At 39.9% G+C, this 22,961-nt stretch overlaps 1 protein-coding gene across 3 annotated transcripts in view; it reads right to left on the reverse strand.

The window, feature by feature from the left end:
• Window positions 1–3,561: 3,561 nt before the first annotated feature.
• limk1a (LIM domain kinase 1a) overlaps window positions 3,562–22,961 on the reverse strand; it is a 57,496-nt gene continuing 38,096 nt past the window's right edge. For 2 of the 3 annotated variants that reach the window (XM_067594667.1, XM_067594668.1), the window contains 13 exons: window positions 15,979–16,088; window positions 14,491–14,706; window positions 14,115–14,220; window positions 13,489–13,703; window positions 12,905–13,091; window positions 12,595–12,681; window positions 10,215–10,346; window positions 9,996–10,055; window positions 9,499–9,564; window positions 8,924–9,092; window positions 8,736–8,791; window positions 7,539–7,696; window positions 3,562–7,066 (listed from right to left, as the gene is read on the reverse strand). In XM_067594667.1, the coding sequence (XP_067450768.1) occupies window positions 6,898–7,066; window positions 7,539–7,696; window positions 8,736–8,791; window positions 8,924–9,092; window positions 9,499–9,564; window positions 9,996–10,055; window positions 10,215–10,346; window positions 12,595–12,681; window positions 12,905–13,091; window positions 13,489–13,703; window positions 14,115–14,220; window positions 14,491–14,706; window positions 15,979–16,088 (1,731 nt within the window). In that variant the 3' untranslated portion in view covers window positions 3,562–6,897. Of the gene's footprint in view, window positions 7,067–7,538; window positions 7,697–8,735; window positions 8,792–8,923; window positions 9,093–9,498; window positions 9,565–9,995; window positions 10,056–10,214; window positions 10,347–12,594; window positions 12,682–12,904; window positions 13,092–13,488; window positions 13,704–14,114; window positions 14,221–14,490; window positions 14,707–15,978; window positions 16,089–21,991; window positions 22,161–22,961 lie in introns of those variants that run through there. The other variant, XM_067594669.1, reaches the window with a different exon arrangement.

Below are 22,961 nucleotides of genomic sequence, written 5' to 3' on the forward strand. Positions count from 1 at the left end.
ACCAGAAAGAACTGTTTGTTTTTTCAGCAGTAAAATGTCCTTATCAGTGCTTGTTTGGACAAGCAACATAAAAAGATTGATGCTGTTTCTGGAGTATTTTTCAGTTTTACAAGAGAGAAGACTTCAAGGATCAAGACTAACTGGGTGGTTTGGCAAATGTATTTCTTTAAACACTCAAATATTGATATCAATCCTCTAAAATCCAATATCCGCCAGGCTATACGGAAGTAGTAGCTACAACCTTCATACCCAAGTTTAAGTGTAACATGGAAATTATGCGGGGCTTCAACAAATGACTGTCCATGTTTAGACAATGAAATATGGCATTCACTATTTCTCAGTGACCATTGTGATCTTCAGTTTGCTTGTTTTTTCTGACTAACAGTCTAAAACCTTAATTCAATTGACTCAGTCACATATGACTAAGAAATACAGAAAACTGTCACATTTGAGAAGCTGGGAGCTATGAAAAGTTTGGCAATTTTGGTTTGAAAAATGACTGAAACGATTAAGCAATTATCAAAATACTTGTCGATTAATTTCCTGTCGATTGACTACACGATTAATTTTGCAGCTGTAAAATGATGTTAACCAATCAAGATATCAGCTGAAGATTTCGTCCACCTACATCTACTGTTAGAGATAGAGCTGGAACGATTAGTCAATCAATCGATTAGTTGCCAAAATGAATTACCAACTATTTTGATAATCAATGAATCGTTTTGAGTCATTTTTTTAAGAAAAAATATCCAAATGCTCTGAATCCAGTGTCTCAAATATGAATATTTTCTGGTTTCTTTAGTCTTCTCTGACAGTAAACTGAATATCTTTGGTTTGTGGACTGCTGTAGTCAAAAGAAGACATCTAAACACGTCCCCTTAGGCTCTAGGAAACCATAATCAACATTTTTCACCATTTTCAAAACAACTAATCAATTAATCGAGAAAATAATTGACAGATTAATCGATAATGAAAATAATCGATAGTTGCTGCATTATTCAAAGCAGTAATAACTGGCTCAAGTTTAACAGCCACAGTTAAAGCTTCTTGACACAACAAACTGAGCCAGATCTGCTTGTTTTACGACTGCTGCAGAGTAAATAAGCAGACGGTGTGATGAGGCGAGACTTTGAGGGATTTCATGCAGACTTTTTTTTGCGATTCTCCATCCGACTGCAGCCCTTCCGTTTATTGGTGCACCCAGCTGTATCTTCGGGGTCCAGAAATAGTTGAGTGTGGCGAGTCTTGGTACCATTCTTGCATAACTGCAGAATTACAGTGTGTCTGCCTGCGTGCTGTCGTGTCCCGTGTGGAGCTCAAACTGACAGGCTTTTCAGGGATTTTCGTTTAGCAGAACGAAGTGTACCCTCTGATAAACTGTGATTTTTTTTTTCCTGAGACGCTTTATCCTCGGCTATTAACAGCTTACAACCCTGATTAAAATGTGTCCCGTAGTCAAGCAAGCCCGATATCAGCACAGAGACGGGTGATGTGTTTTAACGGTGCATGCTACAGCCCAAATAAATGACTACAACACGGTTTAAAGGGAAGGTAACGTTACGAGACTCAAATGTGGGACAGTCCAGGCAGGAGTCAACTCACGACAGCAGATTAGCATCACCTGAGTCATACAACATCCTGTAGGCAGTGTCAGATTGAGATGATAACGCTGTACTCACCGTGGTTGAACATCGTGGACCGAAACCGGTTGTTGCTGGACGAATTTTCCATCTCTCAAAGTTTCAGTTAGCGCCAACGGTCGCGACCTTCTTCTTCTCCTTCTTCTCCTCCTTCTTCTTCTTCTTCGGTATTTCCTTAATTTCCTCTCTCAATCTGAGTACAACTGTGGAGAAATGACAGTCTGTCTGTGTGTGTGTGTGTGTGTGTGTTTGACCGGACAAACCCGTCCCCCGTGTCTGTGTCACACACACACACACTCACACTTACACACACACTCTCTCTCGTTGCAGCCGTTCAACAAACTGCCAGGCGGGTGACGTCACGAGGCACCAGCCGTTGCTGCAGCAGCGTCAGAACGAAAACAATCGCACGTGGATGTGATGGGGGAGGGGTCACGCGCACCTGCAAGAGAAAAAAATGCACCATTTCGCGCGAAAATTCTACATAATTTTATAATAATTGTAAATAATTATAATTAGCGATAATTATTAACAGTATAGGAACAGTACACTAATAGAGGAAAATAACTCTTAACTGCAGTTGAATGTTGCAGAAATATTATCACCAAAAAACAAATACTTAAAGCTTTTCTCTGAACTGGACAGTGTTGAATTGTTGAATATGATTGAATATGATTGAATATTATATGAATATGATTATATTATTATATTAATATCATTAAGCATACAGCTGTAAACCTCATGGACTGATCTGAAAGACTAGCTGATATGCTAATTTTGTCCCAGTTAATTATTCTTAATTGACCTGTTATTAGTAGCCTAGTGGATGCACTAGAAGTATTATCCAGTATGTTCATGAAAATTTTATTATTATTTTATTAGTATTGTACCTACAATAGTATAATCTGGAGCACAAGACTGTACACATCTTGAGGTACTTGTGCTTTATTTGAGTATCTCAAATTAAATTCTTTACATTTGTAATATTTTAGTGACTTTGAAGATCAATATTTTAGATACAAAACATATGATCAGTGTGCAAAATGATGTATTTTATTAATGTATTTATTTTTACTCAGTTTTATTATATTTTATTGCTTGTTTGCAACCCTGGTTTGTTAAATGCCTTGAATGTTTTTAAGCAATTTATGTAAAGTTGAGCTGCATCTCATGTATGAAAGGTGCTTATTTATTTAAAAAAAAAAAAAAACCTCCTGACTCACCTGACAAACTGCAACATTATTATATAGTAATATAATTTTTCTGCATGAGTACTTTTACTTTTGATACTTTAAGTTAATTTTGCTGATAATATTTTTAAAAATTTTGAATGTAGTTCTTTTACTTGTAATTGAGTATTTTTACAGTGGTATTGCATCTTTTAATTAGGTTAAGGATCGGAATACTTCTTCCACCACAAGCATTATACAGTATATAATAATAGAAGTAGTAACACCAGCATATATACATACTGTCCCTTAGGTTGGGAAATGACCAGCTGTATTTATTTCTTTGATTATACTTAATGAGATTCTTACCCTTCTTATTTCACCATTGAAATGGACAGCAGAGACAGATAGTGACATCTGGTGGTTGATTTGAAAACACATTTCTAATTAATTCAGCTTTGCTTTCTCAAGCAGAAGCGTAGTACTACTTTTACCACTTTAATGTAGCTAACACATTTTCTATGTTCTCCTCTAGTATGAACTCTCTGTGTGAAGTAGATGTTGCACATACTGTTGAAACTGTCTTACTTTTCTATCTGTGTTTGTTTCAGTAGTACAAATATGGGAAAAGGTTAATAATGAGGTGAATGTGGGAATAACATCTCTGTGGTTATTTTTTCACTGAGACACAAGAGACTCACAGTGACTTCGTGAGACATCCTCATAAATAAACCAACACCTTGAGTCCCAGGTTTGTTTAAGGAGCAACAGTTTTATTTTTAGCTGTGACAAAAGGGGAAAAAAACAATCAAAACAGTCGCCTCCTCAGAGTCTAAATGTTCACGTTCAGGATTAAAGTGCAGAATTGTTTTCACAGCTTGTGTAAAAAAAATTAAATAAGACAAAAAAAAGAAATATAATATTAAAATATCAAAACTGACAATGAAGATCTGGAAAATATAAATATGATACAGAACAAGATGAAATCTCATACAACATAGGCTAGTGTCAGCAATGATATTCAATCCATTTTAAATCAGGCTTGCACTTATGATACATAAAAAAGGAAATCAGTTTCCTCAGACACGTTTTCGAGTCGTTGGCAAGGCTAGCTTACAACAAAGGCACAGCATTGATCAGAGGTAACGATCCTTTGCAAAGAAGTGCTGCGGCAACATTCTCATTGATCATCAACATGTCCTCACAGACACATCTAACATGCTCGACATGGCTCAGACAGGAATGGAGACAGAAACACGGCAAAGCCACTCGTGTACAGTACATGCCCACAGTCAAATGCGTCAACCAGGAGGGGCTCGCTTTAGAGAAGCGTGTTTCGTGTTATCAGCCTATAAATTGACAGAAGGTCACATGCTCTTTGAGTCTCACTGTTACTGTGGAATAATGTTTTCCTATTAAGCTGCTGAATTAACTGAATTGTGAAGTAGCTCCAGAAAATTACGGCCCTGAGCCAAAAAGATGAAGGAGTGAGAGGTGAGACAAGCCAGTTTAAGTGCTGTATTATAAGACAGACCATCAGTGGTTGCAGCCTCTGTGGGCATCACATATGGAACCAAGCAGTCAGAAACAACACACAACATCATTCACAAAGGACCAGTCTGTAGGCAGCAAGCAGAGCTGGGACATCACATCCTCTTGGAAGCAAATGCCAGAAAACTTGATTTCTTTATCTCATTTAAACTCTAATATCTAAGAATTTTGAAGACTTTTGTTAAAGTCTTGAAAATGAAACCACAGTAAATATCACCATAGATGTATAACCAAACAAGCTCCTGCAAAAACTGTATTTAAAACCTTGAAATCACAGATGCACGGAATATTAATCTAAATAATAACTTCACTAATCATCTGCTGTCAAGAGGATGTATTTCCCAGAACTTATTTTTTACAGTTGAAAGGCTCTATCAGTGTCTTGCATTCATTTATCAACCTGAACCGACATAATAATTTCCTTATCACAAGTAGCCCAAGAGAGGAAATTAAAAAAACATGGCTTCAACCAGCCATTTTGGTAATATAGTGCAAATTAAAGTACTCAAATCTATACAAAAAGATTTCAGTGGTTATATATAAAAAAACAGATGCTGTGTTTTTTTTTCCTCATTTCCTTTTTAGGCTTTCTCTGTTGACTTTTTCTGTCTTCCATTCTTTGTTTTCATATTTAAAATCACAATATTTAGAGACAAAAATAGCTGGGTTTAGAAGCTGAGCAGACCTAGCTAGTACATCATGCAGCTCGTGAAACAGCAGAAAATTTAAAAAAAAAACCCAACAACTTTAGATTAGAGTCAAGAAATTTGTGTTAGAAGGTGCAAGAGAGAAATCTGACAGTGGAATTGATTATTTCTGAGGAGTGTGGTAGCGCATATTTATGCAATGCACGCAGACAGATGTAAGGACAGACATATACATATATATATATATATATACACAATGATATTTACAGCTAGCATTTACATGTAAACAAACAAAGGGTCATCCACAGGAGGAGACACAGATATGTAGACAGACAGCTGACACGATGGGACAGTACCTGAACTACTGTACAGTACATGAGATGAGAGTGAATAACAGTAGACTGATTGCTCTCAAGACTCTTATATCACTTATAGTATATTAGAGTTGAGATTTAAAATGGGGCAACTAACCCCTTTCCAACAATTTGATGTGATTAGATGATCCAGTATTACGATTACTCCAGCTACATGAAAACTCTTGAGAGGATCAATCAAATGTTGAGAGACAGACTTGTTTGGATGGAGGAAAACAACGGGATGTAACACTTACTGAGCTTGAACTGAGGGTAGGAGATGTTTTGTGGAGTCAAGATTCCTCTTTTCTCAAATGCTAAAAGCCCCTAACCTGCCACAATAGTGACAAAGTAAAAAAACAAAACAAAAAAAAAAAACAATAAAACTTTCAGCTGTCCTCTATTAACTGCAGTCAAACCTTTACTCTCCTTAATTTCAACTGGTCAGCCAATAAAAATATGGCAATGTAGCATACGTATATAAAATATGTCTGTATATTTACAATATTTAAAACATTTACAACGTTGCCAGCTATGTACACTGGTATGCTTTCGAAATGCATATGATGCCAAGTCAATATGGGTGAGATATGTTGACAGCTCTTAAAATTGGGAGACAACGTACCAAAATGTATGTGTGTATAATGTATGTGTACCTCAAAGTTAAGTCAGTGCTACACAATAAATGAGGGAGAGGGGCAGCGCCAGAGACACAAGCAGGTCAAGTAGTAGATGACCAAATGAGGTCAGAGGGACATGATGAACCAAGATATAACCTGACAGCATTATTTACAGTCATGCACTCTTAAGTGAGCTATTTAAAGCTTTTAAAATTCTGCTTGACTTGTATAAGTGGGCAGCAAATTGAGCTCAACCTTTGCGTCTTCAGCAACAGACGGGCCCCTCTCCTTAGCATGTTTCATAAGTTCAGTTTTGATATCCAAACCAAAAAAGCAAAATCAAATCAAACCAAAGTCACCTATAAACACACACTGCACAATGTACTCTGTAGAGGCCCAAAGTGAGGAGGCTGAAGATTTGTTTTATGCCTTTGTTTTTTTGGACTACTTTATCCACATGAATATACACATTACAGTAAGTATTCTTGGATGCTATGACTGGTGGAAAACCAAATGTAAATCTACATGATTCAAGAGTTGAGTCATGATTTGAAAGTCTGGTCTGATTGCATATGTTCCGCTTCAGCTTCGGCTGCAGCAGAATCAAGCTATCATAGTTAATGTCTCTTGATTTGACTTTGAATGTGCGTGCGTCTCGCACAGGTGGCTTTTCAGATCCACACTTTCCCCGAGTCTACTTGTTAAGCCTGAGCCAGCCTACGCCCACTGCATCTGCCTGGGACATGGAGGGGTATTTACATGACTCCTCCTCTTATGAAAAGCAACACCAGCCACTGCACCGCACGAGGCAGGCCGTTGCTCACCCTGCGCAGACCTTACCGACGACACCCGTTAACGCTTTCCAGTACCCTTGTGGGGTTAACTCTAACTTCCCGCTCCTCCTGTCCTGTCCAGCCCTACTCCGGCTGTTCGGGGTGGACGTGCAGGCCGTTCTCAGAGCGCGTGATGCTGTGGTTTTCCCAGAAGGTCTTGTGCAGCTGGCTCACTTCAGACACCAGGGGCAGACCGATGTCCAAGTGCATCTTCAGGTTCTCCAGCCACTCCTCCAGTTTGGAGAAAGCAGGGCTATGAATTAAATAAGCAAAAATTTCAGTTTTCACCCAATCACCCAAAAACAAAATGACATCCACTAAGATGTAATTAAATTTGGAAATAACAGTTGGAAAAATCAATGGACAGCATCTCATTTATGCTGCTCAAAGCACCAAAACATTACGTTTGAAACACTTGGTAACTCAAACTGACTTTTGAAAAATTCACAATTGTGTTTATTCATGGACATACTTGAGTAAAATGGTGTTCAAAACAAGATCAGTGGATTACTGTACATAAGTGTCATCATATATAGTGAGAAACATCACTTCAGAGTTTTTAAAATGTACATTGTTGGCACCTCGAGCACTAAACTGGTGCCATTGAATATACTATACTGGGATGAACTACAGCTGACAGCTTCGAAACTCAGCAAATCTGTTTTGTTTTGGATGAACTGTCCCTTTAGGTAACATTTCAATGTGATCTATTGTTGATGTCTGACCGTTTGTCTGCGTCAAGGTCACAGCACACAGCAGCTATGGGGAAGAAGGCAGGGGGACAATCAGGGGGACAGTAATGCTCCAGGAAGCCAGACACGTTCAGTCCAAAGTCCATCGCCCTGGGGAGGTAGTCTGGGTCTGCATTCACCCTGCCAATGATCTGGGGAGGGCAAGAAAAAAAAAAAGAGAAAGAGAGAGAAGAGGTAAGGATTAAAGTGTCAGAATCGCCTGTCAGAACAAAAACAGCAGAGCCAATCTGCTGAAAACCAGTAAAACCTTTTGAACTGAAGCTGATCATTCCCGGCAGACCACAACTACCGTTTGCCTGCCTGTCAGCAGCCACATGAAGACAACTTTGCTTTTCTCCTCTCTGTAATCCCTGCGCTATTCTCCAGCTAATGGTGTCCATCTGGGGAAGTCATTTTCTGAGGCTTCTCAGCGACCGAACCAAACTGTTGAGCCCAAATTATGTGGCCCAAAGCTCACCACACTTTGGGACTGGATGTTCAGTTGGAAAGTAAATACCTTTTACTTCTCTCGGCTTTGGAAAGCTTATCCACAAAAATGTCGAACTTCGGAAAGGCGAGATTTTTCCTCGTAAATTAAATAGGTATTTAATAACCGTTAGGAGGAGCTGAAATGAGCCTTTTTCCTGGAAGACATTTTGAAATGTCACAGCAAGAAAAGCGCAGGTGTAAACAATAAAATTAATGATGGCTAAATTCTGTTGAGTTGCTTGAGTTTAAGGGTCCTGGTATTGTGCACACTGGCTCACTGTCACACTGTGTTTCACTGGAAAATTTGAGCCATTAATGTTTTCAGTAACACCTGTGACTTTCCCGCTGTGACAGATCTATTCTGACAGATCTCCGCATTTTGCAGAAAAACTGTCAAAAATGTGGACTTTACGTTGAAGTCTGCAGACAAAGGAGAAGTGGAGTTGTGCATAAAATGTTGTTGGTTGTAAACGAGCCAAATTCAACATGTAGTATGAATTAAACTCCAGAGGAATTTGAAGGGATTTAAGGGATTGTTAAGTGACAGGAAAACAACTTTTACAAGTGACAGTCAATCATACTAATGAGGAAAAACTGATCTGTGTTTTATAGTTTTGGCAGATTTATCCCAACAGTGACTGTGAAAGCGTTTTTTTCATGGACTAGAGAAAACATGTCTGAGAGTGGACGACGGTCACTCACCTCGCAGAGCATGATGCCGAAGGAAAAGATGTCTACTCTCTCATCGTAGCTCTTGCCTGGGAAGAGGAAAGAACAAAATTAGACTGTTGTTTATTTTGGCATGTAGTTTCAAAAGTGTGGAGGAGTGTAACTGAATAAACTGAATAAATCACTAGATATTATTTAAAAAAGATCATATAAATTCATACCGTGGATCATCTCAGGAGCCATCCAGTAAGGGTTTCCCACCACGGTGTACCTCTTCCTGCGGTCGGGCCTCTTCAGGCCTGACAGTTTGCCCTGCGACAACTTCTCCTCGTGTTTGTCGTCAATCATGAGCCGAGCCAGCCCGAAGTCTGCCACCACCACTGTGTTGTCCTACACGCAGACAAATAAAACACGTCATAAAATGTTACTGTTGTGCTGCAAATATACAGACTACCAATTACAGCTAGAGAGTAATAAAAGAGAAAAAAACATCAAGGATATAGCTCCTTAAGGCTGTTTGAAATTCAACTTTAAGCTCCACATTTCTCTTTAGATGTGAGCTCTACAATAATAACTTTTTGTTTTCATGACACAAGTACAATGTTCTCTCTGTTTCATGAGGTTAAGCTGGAGGTTTACATTGCACGTTATTCAATGAGTGTGTTTTAAGAAGGCTTAAACAAAGCTCTTCTTTGTTTTAGTGTCTGAACTGGCAGAAGCACTGTGTCGAATCATCAAAGAAAACAAACTATATATGTGTACGACCACAGAGGTGCATGAACACACAAGTTCTTACCTCCCGGACTAGACAGTTGTGTGAGTTCAGGTCGCGGTGGATTATGTTCATGGAATGCAGATATGACTGAATGACAGACAGATAAGACAGAGAGGAAAAATAAAAAAAAACATTAAAAACAGAAGGTTTCAGTGGTAATCTAAAATGAAAGATCCTGTATTGTTTCATCTCTAGTGTTGTAAAGGCAGTAATCCTGTCATGCATGACATTCATCATCATGCTCATATCGAGGGAAAACACTGAGGAAGCCACAGTCTAACCCTGAGGGAATTCATGCTGTAATGTCCATAGAGGGGGATGGAAAAGATTGTAAGGAGAAGTGTTGTAGCTCACTAGCATGGCCACTAGAGGGAGGCAGCTGTAAACATAATAGGAAGCAATTCAACCTTCCTTCACTGCTGCACTGATCAGGTAAATTCACTGCCCCTTTGCAGATGTAACTGCTTTTCATAACTAACTACTACAATCACATGCATCATTTCTGTCTTTGAACTCACCATCCCAGCAGCTATGTCATGTGCAAAACTGACCCGCTGGTTCCAGGGATAACTGCTGTCCTGTGAGCAAAAACGAACAATTAAATGTCAGTGTTTTCAGTGGCAGTTGATGCAGATTAATCTTTAACAAAAACTTAAAGCTGGAAAACTACAAAGACCAAACTATTTCCTCAATTACCAACAGAGTTATCCCCCAGAGTTACACACTCTCCCTCTCACCATTTTCTTGATGATGTCCCTCAAGGTGCCTCCCTTTATGTACTCTGCGATGAAGTTGAGTCTTTTGTCTTTGTAGAGGACTCCAATGAACTTGAGCACATTGGGGTGATCCAGGCAACGCATGACCTTCACCTGAGGAAACAACATCAGATATTTTTACACATCAGCCCAAAAATAATTGATCTACGACGAGCTGACAGAGATACCAAAGAATGTCATCTCATAAATACTGATCTGGGATCAGTTGTATGATTTATTCAATCATGGTGCTGTGAGACTTTTCTCACTTCTTATTAGGTTAACACTTTATTTGGACTGATGCTCACATTACAATTGGCTTATTATCAGTTGAATTTAGTGTTAATATTCTACTTACTACCAACTTGTCCACTGTTTACAGTCTAAGTGTTGACATTCTCCTAACTGACAGTCTGAGTTAACTCTGTTGTGTGATAATCAATTTATACCAGGTGGAATATTAACATTGGACAGCCCAAATGAAGTTACAACATTTTTCTGATGGAATTATTTGTACAAATGCATTTCAGGGCATCTGTTTAGATCCATTTTTTGTGTCAGAAGGTTTACAGTCAGTCCATCAAATTTGTAAACTGAATTTTTTCAGGCGAACTTGCTAAATCACCTGTTCTTAACTTGGTTTCTTTTGCTTTTTGAACCAAATACAATTAACACTAGTAAAACTGAAGTTTTGTCTCAGCTTGAGTCCCAATGTAACTGAACTCTGAATTTTAAAGATCTCCTCGAGGCATTTTAAGAAATACTGGGCATGGAATAATAATTTGTGTCTGAAATATTTAAAGAAAAAAACTACTTCTTCTCCCTCATTTAAATATTCAGAATCTATGAATATGCAAATATTTTTTCATTTCAAAAGTTTAACTGCTGGACAAAAGATGTCTCCTGCTTCACTGTGAGGTCCACTCTCAGTGTTTGTGCACTGGAGGCTTCAAGTTTCCACATCACATTTGTGTAAGTTGCATACTGGACCATGATTGGCTTCCAAACTGGTTATGGTGTTACAAATCCTGCTCGTAGGTCCGCTCCTTAAGCTGAGATTCAACATGAGCACAGAGAAACCTCCAGTGTCAAGCTCTGCATATACAACACTCTGCACAGTAGAGTTCATCCAAGTGGATAACAAGCAAAACACATTTTTGACTAGAGGAGGACTTTACAAGGAAGTTTCCTGCATAGCTACTGCTTAGAGCGCTGCACTGACACCTCATAAAACACTTCCTTCTGTGAAGGTTGGACAGTGGAGGAAGACGAGGAGACAGGTCAGCATCACACACACAAAAACCTGAAATATTAACCAACGAAAGTCTGATGATGTCTTAGTCTGAAATTGTCTTTCCTCATCTTCACTAGAGAGGCTGTGAAGTTAACAAGAGACGTCTTTAAATGTGTAAACGTGAGACCACCTACACACAAACAGCCAGCAGGGGTAATAATCATTCTCATTATGGTTCGGGGTTGTTTTATAGCCTCTTTTTTCACTCTGTCTATGCCAATTACAAGTACAGACTCAGTATTCTCGTAACCTAACCTAACAAAACTAAACCCCACGCATTCACACAGAAACAATTTTCCTGAGCTTCAAAAATCTCAATTAGAGGGCTGTTAACTGGATGAGTGAGTCTACGATACTTACATCAAACAGCTGGTGTTGATGTCCACCGCAAAACCAACAAAGAGCTCAGGAGTAATTCAGACCACATATACTTAACAAGTCCTCTTAAACTTACAGAAATCTACAACATCAAGATATGAGTCACTCTTTGTTATCTCTTCAAATTAATGGAACGACAGGAAAGAAAAGCTTTGTGTGGGAGGTAAAGTAAATTCTTCTCATTCATCATTTTTGAGAGAAAGGCCTGTATTAATACTCGCTTTTGTCCTACTTCAGTGCTTACTTTATGTTTTTTTAACTTTAATTTATTCAGGCGAGAGAACTCTTCCTCTTTTATCCAGCTGTGCTCTACATTCACACAGGGGAGCTGCTAATTTTAACCACAATTACAGCTTCTGATCATGCACAAAAAACTTTTTTTTTTTTTTTTTTTACCTCCACAGCCCAGATTTTCTCAGCTGGTCCTGGAAGTCAAACCTCAAACTTTCTAATAATATGACCTGCTTTACTGACTTGAAGGATGCCCTCATTTAAAAGACTCAAACTGGCTTTGAATTATAATATCTGAATAAAATTATGTTTGTATGCAAGGAAATGATTTCTGAACATATTGATTATTTTATGATCTGAGGTAAGGACTTATTGATTTCAAATGTGTGTTTAGGACAAGTGAACAGTTGACTCGGCTGTGAGTAAATCTTACACTCCTAAATGTCCACATCCACTCACCTCTTTCAGGAATGTTCTCTGTGTCTCGTCATCAAAGCGAATCAACTCCTTCATCACCATCACCTCTCCTGTCTCCCTATGGGTCACCTGTAACAAGACGCAACGAGTCAAGTTGAGCAACAAGCTGGGACATAATTTGTGATGCAATCTTAACCAAGAAGTGTTAAACTTACTGTATGTTCTTACTCAGCAGGGGTCAAAGATGGGTTAAAACCATTCCTGCCTCTCCCCATCTCTCTTACTTATTTCAATGCTGCCATCTTGTGGACATTGTAAGTATGACTACGAAGCTTGCTGGACTCAAACGTACCTTGATGGCTTGTCCGAAGCAGCCCTTCCCCAGCACCTCTCCGTGGATGAGGTCAGACGGGCGGAAGATGCGGTGCGTCCGATTTGAGACGACGCGGAGCGACTCGGAGCGATTGATGTCCTTCCTCTGTGAGATGGGGGACGCTGCGTTGCTGGAGCCTGGTGACTTATCAATGCTGTAGCTCCGCCTGGAGGGTGAGAGGGGAGACGGGCAGCGTGAGGAGAGGAGAGGGACGGCCAAAAATGGAAGGAATGAAGAAAAGGAGAAGAGTATTACTATGTGCTGCTGCGATGATCTTGAAATTAAACCTTATCTTTATCAAGGGATGATACAGTATATGCTAAGAGGACAACAGGAAGAGTCTCATACACTCTAAAACCTTTCTATCATGTTGCTAACCTGACTTACAACTGAACCTAAGAAATCTGATGCTTTTCAACAATTTAATACTATACATTTCTGAGCAATGAAAAGACTTGCAGCAGCACTTTATAGCTATCTAGCTAGAATAACTTCTACTCTCCATGAATTAGAAACAGTATGATAAGATGTCAACACAAGCACCAGCTCTGTAAATGTCTTACGTGATGATGCGGGACCTTAGGCTGTTGATGTCGGGGTTGGGGGGCTGGGTTATGGGCAGGACGGGGCTGGGGCCCTCAGACAGGGGAGGGGAGGACAGGGGGCCGTCCACCTGCTCTTCAGCCTCTGAGGAGCCTCCTTCCTGCCCCTGACTGTGAGGGTCGTGTTCGATGGTGAGCTGGAGCAGCCGGCTCGTCTCCTGGATCAGCAGGTCGATCTAAAGAGACAGAGGGGGGTTAAGTCCAAATTTAGAACAGCAGAGATCGCTGTGGGATACAGTGCTGCAGTAAGATTTTCAACCTTCACATCCCATGGCCTAAAAGCTGACTAAAGACTTCATCAGGCGGGATGAATATTTAGCAGTCATCCTCTGTGGACACGTAACCCATAAATCATTAAGGTAGATGAAGTAGCCCACAGAGAATAAAACTGGTCTGTTACATTGTCCATTTAAAACAAGTGAAAGCAAAACATTACATATTTTTTGAAGTATTTTTTAGGAAAGAAAAAAAAGAAATAAATAGTGTCACTTTTCCTTCCTTGGCTAGAGGAAAATTTAATAAATCAAGGTTTTTATTTACTGATTTCAAGTGTAATATTTCAGTAACAATGCATTTGGGACTGATACCTCGTCCAGGGGGACGTTGTGAATTGGTGTCCCGTTGATTTCCAGGATCCTGTCTCCAACATGAATGGAATTTTTCACATCCGGACTGATGCAGTCTTCGTCCACTCTGCATAAGGAAAAATAATAAATCAGTTGCGGAAAAATGAAAGGACTCTTTTTTTGTTACACGTGCTCATTTGGACCTGGTATCTGATACAGTCTCAGTTCATTTGAATAACAGTGGCTTCCCTTTCCTTTTCCTTCTTTTGTATCCTACATTTTAAATGAATCTCATCCATCACCCTTCACTGTGTGTCCTCCATCATTTACTGATCTCTTTTAGTGCTGCAGCTGTCTCACACTCTTTTTCCACACAGATACCGACAAATTGACTCACTGGGAGACTCTGACGGTGTGTCCGTGTTCAGGGCTGTAGCCGTTGATCGGGCTGAGCGGCTGGTCGATGGCCACAGAGAAACCCCGCCCTCTGTGTCCGTTGTTGCCCTCGGCTGAGGCAGGGATCGACACCAGTGTGACCGTGTGAGGGATCCTCGAGCATGGCGAATCCGGCAACGACACCGGGGTGACGATGGTCTGGTAGTAACAGTGACCACTGGATCCAGAGAGGAAGAAGAGAAACAGGAAGGAGACAATGAGGGAAGGAAGGGTGGAAGGAAAAGGAGAAAAATGGGAAACCTTGTTACTGGCTGTCAAACAGTCCATGCAATCATAAAGAGCACAAGTTCTCATTAAAACAGTTTTTACAACATCACATGTTGTTGACGAGATGTTGCTTCAGCTCATTTTGGGAAAACACTGTGAAGTCATTGTTTGAAGTCCAGCATGACCTCTGATTGATCTGTATCATAAATTTGTCATACAAACAAGACCTGAAGAATGCTGGGAATCTAAAGAGGACTCATAAAATAACTATGAAGTGATTCAAAGCTAACACACTGGTGCTGACACTTAATTTGAATGACCCTCTTTTTACAGACCACACAGCTCACATTACTCTCATTTAAGCTTCACCTCTTTGACACCAGCTATTTCTGTAATTGGTGATTTTTGTTCCGTTTGTCACTTGAAACAACCCGGCCTTGCATCATCTAAATCTCTCAATAACTGTAATGATCTGACTCAATCACACAGTCATCACCCAACTTCCACTCAGAGGGACAGGACAAAGCCTGTTCTGTCTGTATGGATCTCTGCGTAGTGCAAAGCCTCTGTTTTGTAAAGCCTGAGGCTTATGACAGTCACAATAACACCAGTAACACAAGTCAAGATCATCCTGAAACTGAAACAGATACATAACATGACCTGTAGGCAACCGACAATCTGATGTTCATACTGTTCCTGATTTGAATCTGGAGGTTTAAAAACTGATAAAAAATTTATCTCTTAAGTGGTTTACTGAAATTTACTAAACTCCTACTTTGTGTAGGGCTCAAAGCATTCTGAGCATGTTTGTGTGTCATCTTTCCGTCCATCTACAATAGACAAATGCACCAAATTTCACACTGTAAGGTCAGATATTTGTGGTAAAACTGCAGTTCAGATGGATTTACAAAGCACATTGTGCAGTCGTCATAATGTAGACAACAGGTTGTTTAAAGCTTCAAATAAGCTGCATCAATTTAAGATTTTGTCAATCAACGGCACATGTTTTTTGTTGGATTTGGATGCACTTTGACTTGGTTTAGCTTGCAGGAGAAGAGGGAATTAAAAAAGAAAACTAACAAAACAAGTAATAGTTAGGTACGTTGGGGTGAAACACAGCAACCACACCACATACTGCATAATATACAGGCTGCCAGCAAGAAAACTGGATCAAACACTGTCTGACTGTGCTTTTTTTAATTATATAGTGCTTGAGGCTCACCAGTAGAGTTTGGATCTCTCCACCAGAGCGTATGTGTCTCCATCACCGATGAACGCCCTGCAGTTCAGACAGGTAAAGCATTCTGGGTGATATTTCTGTTCCCCTGCGACCTGCGAGAAAAAAAAAAACGACAGTTAAATCAACGTTCTGCCTTTTGCTCCATAAAATTTACATGTAAACAACATGAATAAAAAAAACTGGTGCACTACAATGTCAAATGGATCGTGTTCTGATCTACAAAGACACTCGAGGGTATTGTGAATTCATAACAGTTTTTGCAACGTTACTGGAGCAACAAGCAACATGAGGCTTTATTAACTGGACTGAGAAGTAGGGCGAGGTCTGGTCACTGACAGTACAAGCTGGGAGATTGGGTTTGCTGCTTGCCAGATCTCCTCCAGAGCTTAGGGCAGTTTTGCAAACAAGAGAGGGAATTGAGTTACGGCCAAAAAAACAGAACAGGCAATGACCAGATTAATCAAACCGCCTGGCAGATCCGGGGATGGTGATCCCACTGGAGGCTCAGTGCTCCTCAGACCAAGACTGTTAAAATGATTTAATAAATCCAGAGGAATGAAAGACTGACTTTGCATCATGAACGCCGTAAACCTCCCACTTTTACTGTTGCTCTGTGTGTCCTTGTTTGATGTGAAATCGATTAACACCTCCACATATCAATATCGACCCCTTTTAACTCCTTCAGGTAATCTTGCACCCGTTGATGCAAATGACCCACCCACTCGAATACCTAACGACCGCTACAGTATGATTAAACATGAGCTACGATGCTAATCACTAAAGGTCGAGTTGACCAGAGCTGTTCGATCCCTAGAGGCTGTGCTAGTGGTTTCATTTTGTGCTTTGAGTGGCAGAAAATTTTGGAGGGAGTGGGCCTCCTGACAGCACTTTTCAACTGCAACGATTTGCAATTCTAATTCAGTATACCAAGACTAAGGAGGGGCACTGCATGGAGGAGTGCTGAACAAAGAATAGTTAATTAAATACAAAGTAAAAAACAAAGAAATTGAGAATTTTGTATTGTGTAGTCCCATTATTTAAAGAGAAAAGGCAAATATTTGCATAGCATTTTTTTAAAAAGGCTCAGTCAGAGGATATTATAGGGTTGCTAATATCAAACCAGTGTCACTAAAGAGCATGATATGAACCCATGGATGCAGACTTAGCCTCAGATGTGAATTGCAGCCTTTAAAAACCTCATGGAAAGCTAAATCAGAAATACAACTCTCCCTGAAAGTGAAACACTACTTCTAAATGGTCAATAAAACTAAAACAAAACAGGGGAAACTGAGACAAAAAGGAAGAAAATGTGCAGATCAAAGAATCAATAAAATCATTGTCTATAGCCATATGTCTGCCATCCCGACCTCCTGGGAGAGCAGCACCGAAACCACGAGCGCACACAAACAGATAAACACATGCCGTGAGCCCTCAGGCTGCAGGGAGGAAGACACTGTACAAGCAGTGTAATTAATTAACAGCTTTTTTAAGTAATTCATCTGAGCAGCTCCTTCCAGCTAAATACCACCACTCGGCTTTGATGCGGGGATTAAGGTCCTGACTTATTTGTATCTTTTGAGAAAAATGTTTTTTTCTCGCTCTGTTTTTCCGTTTTTGGAGAGACAACAAATAAAAAATAAAAGACACAGAAAAGTCAACTTTGGCTGCACATGTTGTTTGGTGGTTGTTGCAGAGAGACAGAGAAAGAACCAGAAGAGGAAACAGAGACACAGGCCTACAGTAATGGCTGTGTAATGGATGAGGGATCAAGGCAGCCGTAGGCCTTATTGACCGACCTAATTTCTTTATTTGTCCTCCATGCTGCCTCATAAAAAGGAGACAAACAATTACTGTCAGACATCTACAGGAGAGTAAGTGAATGTAAATATATCACATCACACAAGTATGAAAGAGAGATGAGTAAAGACAATATAAAGTCTTAACCGAAGAAAGATTTAACGTTATTGTGGGACTGAAATATGTTTTTAAGGTCAAATACAACAATTTTATGATGGCTTTAGTACATTTGTTTGTTATTTCTGGCTTACGTGTCACCCTACAAATGGGAACGACAGGAAGCGGGGACAGCTGGACGGAGATGAAAAGGGTGTGTGGCTCTGCACATTCAACCTGAGACTATGGCTGCCATTTGCTTGCCATGCAGGCATGACACACACACACACACACACCCTCTGTAAAACCACATGTGACAGGCGGCAGCTGCTGTGCTCACATCCAGGACATGCATCCACCCCAAAGTGTAGATACAAAGGCAGATAGTAGCAGTTGAGGGAAATACAGGGAGAAAGAGGGAAGTGCTGTGCAATTTCTACATAAGTTGTCACTCAGTATGGTATTAAACCATCTGACTGCCTGAGCAACAGCTTTAAAAAGACGGATTCAAGAAACATCACATGTATTAACACACCACTGGTTCCACTTTTTATCCTCTCTTGACACAGCGGCTGTGTGTATGTGTGTGTGTATGAGTGTATTAGCTCATCATGTTCTTAGAGTTTATAACCGCGTGTTAGCCGGTCATGTAGCCTCGTGGCTCCTTCTAGTGAAAACAAACCAAACCGTGTGTCTCTCTGAGTGGAAGGGTGAGCGGGTCGACGGGGGTCCAGGAGTAACCTGGTCAAGTTGCTGCACAATGCTCTGTTGCCACTGGAGACGGGGCTCTGGGGTCACATATTTACCTTGACTTATATGAGAGAGTAATGTGCCGCCTGGTTATAGAGTAACTGATAGAAAGGCAGTTCAAGAAGAGACTTCTTAGTCCAGAAGTTCCCAACCTTTTGTGCTTGTGACCCCTTAATGTAAAGCTTAATATTCTGCTACTTGCGAGCCCTCGTAGGTAGTATGTGTATGTGTTTGTGATCATTTTTTTAGAGTTACACAAGCTATTTGTAAATCACTAAATTTGTGTGTATATTTCGTCTTAAGTTCTTAGTTGCTATGGATGACTAGTTTTAAACTAGTAATTTACTAAATCGAGTTACACCATTAAAACCTAATAAATGTGTTCTCTAGTAAAAACTTTAGTATTGTGTAAATCAGTTGATAAATGTAACGAAATGTAACATATCTGCCAAAAATAACAGATTTAAGGGCCAAATTATATGTAAAACCTAACCTTTGTATCCAAATGTAGGTATTACTTAAGTTTAATATGCATACATGGAGAAATATGTGTGCTTCAGAGTATGTAATGTTCATTTTTGGTTGGTTGGTTCAGTTATCTTGACAACAGTTACAGCTGGCAGTATGTGGTTGGATGTAAATATCTCGTAACAACTAACCTCTATGTAAGAACTAGTTTTTTTTGGTGCAACCTGTTTTAATTCAGTGATGAGTTAATCTGAAATAAGTCTGAACTTATGAGCTGATAAAAACGACTCCTGAGGAATTAAGACTATACATTATAAGAAAATGATGACAAAGCAATGACAAAGGCTAAAAATAAACATTATTTTAGTATTTCTTCTCTGTTTCCTTACTTTCAACCACCAGGTAGAGAACCCCATGTCTTAATCTTTGATCTGGAATGTGACGACAGTGATGGTGGTCAATCTATAAGCACTGTAGTACAAAGACTGTAGACTTTGGACCGCCGTTCTCTCTGAGGCTCTGAACAGTTGGTGGGAAAATTAATGAGAAACTGCACTAAATGATTTAAATCACTGATTCTACAGGCTGAACAGTCAGGCGAAGAGCTCGCTCTCACTTACTGACTCTGACATTTAACATGTTCAATCCAACAAGGACCAAATGAAGCTAATGGTGCTGGACACACATCAGCCACAGACACTGCTGGACCCTCGAACTTTATTTGTTTTTAAATGATTTATATGTTTGACTGTTTGACTATGTTGGCTGTGGAATGTGAACAGACACTTTTAAGCTATTTGGAGGAATTTATGACGGTCTAATGCTCTTGGCGACACTAAACAGCTAAGAAACATGTTGTTAGTAAGTCTGGGATTCTTCGACATCTCCTTCAGGTTATCAGTCACCCATGTTGACGTTTCCTGGGCGGTCTGGGTGATCATTTATCAGGACGCAGTAATTAGTTTGCAACTTAAGTTAAATGTTTATGATTTGAGTTGAAAACTGTGGAGGACCAGAAGTGACAAACACTCATGGGCTATGGCTCTAATGGAAAATTAAAGACGTAACTATTAATATATAATAATATAAATGGATTATGAAAATATTCTAAAAAAAAAATCTGTTGCTTGTTAACAGTTGATAAAATATATTGCACTTCTACTTTTGATTTGCTCTTTTTATTTTTTATGTTTTATGTTTAGTTCCTATTTTGCCGCACAACATTCGTCATTTTCTACACATTTCCCATTTTCCCATGACATTTTCCATTTTCCTCACATTATTTCCCATTTTTGCTGTTGATTATATTTGGTAATAATACGAGTGTATGTGTATGTGCACGCCAAGTATCAGTAATAAATACAGCAAGAGCAGTAAATACCAACTGTATAGTAATAAAAGAGAGATTTCAGAGATTTAATTTGTTTGCATTTCCACATAAAATATTTAAATTATTCATATGATTTCAGTTATACTTTTGACTTATCAGCTTATTAGTGACATCTGTCGCCTCTGTAACAGATTAGAGGAGGCAATTTGTTTTAAGCATTATCCTTTTATCTTTATTTATAATATCTTTCATTTCAAACTAGGAAGGCTAACAGGTTATCAGCTCTTGTAGGTCTGCTGTGATATGTTGCAATTTGCATCAAGTATGAATGAGGATGTAGATATCTGTGTGTATTTATACACAGGAGGACCTCATCATGAACCTCTACATGCTTCCTGGTCTCTTTATCTCTTCAAGTCTCACATTAACACCAGTCAGAACCTCTGACTTCAATCAGCTCGGGCTAAATGTGGAATGATGACCTCATATCAACAATGCTACAGTGCTTCTGAATGGCCTCAGCAAATTACAGGAGATCTGGCTCTGCTTAACCTCATGTTTGATGTAATGGACTTTACTACGAGCCTCCTGCGTTGGCTAAACTCAAAAACAGAGTCCATATGTGACTGAGAAGTATGTTTAGAAAAATGACCTCATGCTGGATGTTTTGAAGCGATAGTAAAAACAACACGTGCATTAGGTACCTGATACTCAACCCAAAGCGAGACCTACAACTGGGTCAAATTCCAAAAATGTGTCAAAAGGATTTCATGAAGCTTAAATAAATGTGACCAAGACGTGTTACAACACAGCAATCAAGGCTGTTTGAGAAATAAAGTCAGAGGAAGGCGTGATCACCCTCATAGACCTTCAAGCTACAGTAGACATGATTACAGCAAATACAATTACACTGAAAGCCTGAGAGAGAAGACAGAAGACCACATTGATGCTCTCTGAATGGAAACCCCCTTCTGTCACAAACAGTACAGAACCACAGTATACACAGGCCTCTGCTTTAGAAACGCGGTTAATATATTCAGCCTCCCTTCTATCTGTAGATAAATGAGGAAACTGTTTAAAGTGAGGCCTGCGTGTACAGAGGGTGGTAAATAAAAATAACACTGTGCAGTGACACAGGTATCAGACATGACAACTGCAAAGCATGCACTCGGACGCTGAATCCTACTTTTATCTGAGGAAGAATGCTCTCTAAAAATAGCATGCGTGCCATGGCTCATCAGTTTTTCATGACATGAAAAAAAAAAAAAAGAAAAGAAAAAACTGGAGCGCCTCATTAAAAAAAAAGAAGAGGAGGAACAGATCAGTAATTAGAAAGCAATACGCTGACCCAGTTTAAAATGACACACAAAACACAACAGCGTACAGTAACATGCTTCAGCTTCAAATTTAAAGAGATGAAAGATGGAAAGAGCCCATGCAGAAGCAACCACTTGAGACAGTGCTTCCCTGCCTCCTCGCCGGCTCATGGATGACCATATATCACCCATGAGACACCCAGTAACCGGCAGCAACAGTGGCAATGAACAGCCTCACCTTCTTATCCCTTTTCCACAGCCTGAGACAGCAGAAGCTCCAGAAAAACAAGTCTCCCACCATGTCAGCGAGAGCCGGCGTCTCTCTGCGCTGTTCTAGTTCATTCTACTGAGGCAGGCGATCCCCCTGCTGTCACAACAAAACACTGGCAGCGGCCAAACCGGGCAGAGAGACAGAGCTGCCAGAGGAGGGAGGGAGGGAGGAGAGAGAGAGAGGGGGAGAGAGGGCGGCCCACGCCTTTGCAGCTGAGCTCATCTCTGAATCAATGTCAGCCCTCCTCGCTCTCCCCCCCTCCCACCCTGCTTTCCTCTTCTCTCTCACTTTTCTATGACCTCATCGTTTCCTGTTTGGACCCGCCCACTCTTGCACACGCGCCGGCTGGCTTTTTCAGCCCATCCCACCCTCCCCACCCCCACCTCCTCTAACCCCCCAGTGTCTTCAGCAAATTCCTCGCCCTCCTCCTTCTTCTTCCATCCTGCAACCACATTGTGAAACCGGAGAGTGACAGTTATACACGTAATTTATGAGATGTCATGTGGAGGAATAATGTGATACTATTTTTCATTTGTTATTTTGTTGATGTTATATAGTCAGATGCATTTATTTTTTTTATACTAAAGCTATAACAGCATTGTTTCAATGCTTTAATGAGAGGTAAAAACAGAGTGCAGTACACTGGAGTAAATAACTTAACTTACAGTGTATATATGTTTGTCCCTTTGATCACAATAACATGCTCTGATTAGAGCTGCAACTAATGATTATTTTCATTATCTATTAATCTGTTGATTACTAAATGTCAGAAAATAGTGAAAAATTGCCATCATTGCCATTCTAAGAGGTCAAGGTGGTGACTTCAAATTGCTTGTTTTGTCCAACCGATGCACCAAAAATTTGTGAGTTACAGTGATATAATAAAAATATTTTTTAAAAAACATGGAAAAGCCGCAAATCTTTACAATTGAGGGAG

This window comes from Thunnus thynnus, chromosome 7 (assembly GCF_963924715.1).
Source record: "Thunnus thynnus chromosome 7, fThuThy2.1, whole genome shotgun sequence".
In the NCBI taxonomy this organism is placed as follows: domain Eukaryota; kingdom Metazoa; phylum Chordata; class Actinopteri; order Scombriformes; family Scombridae; genus Thunnus; species Thunnus thynnus.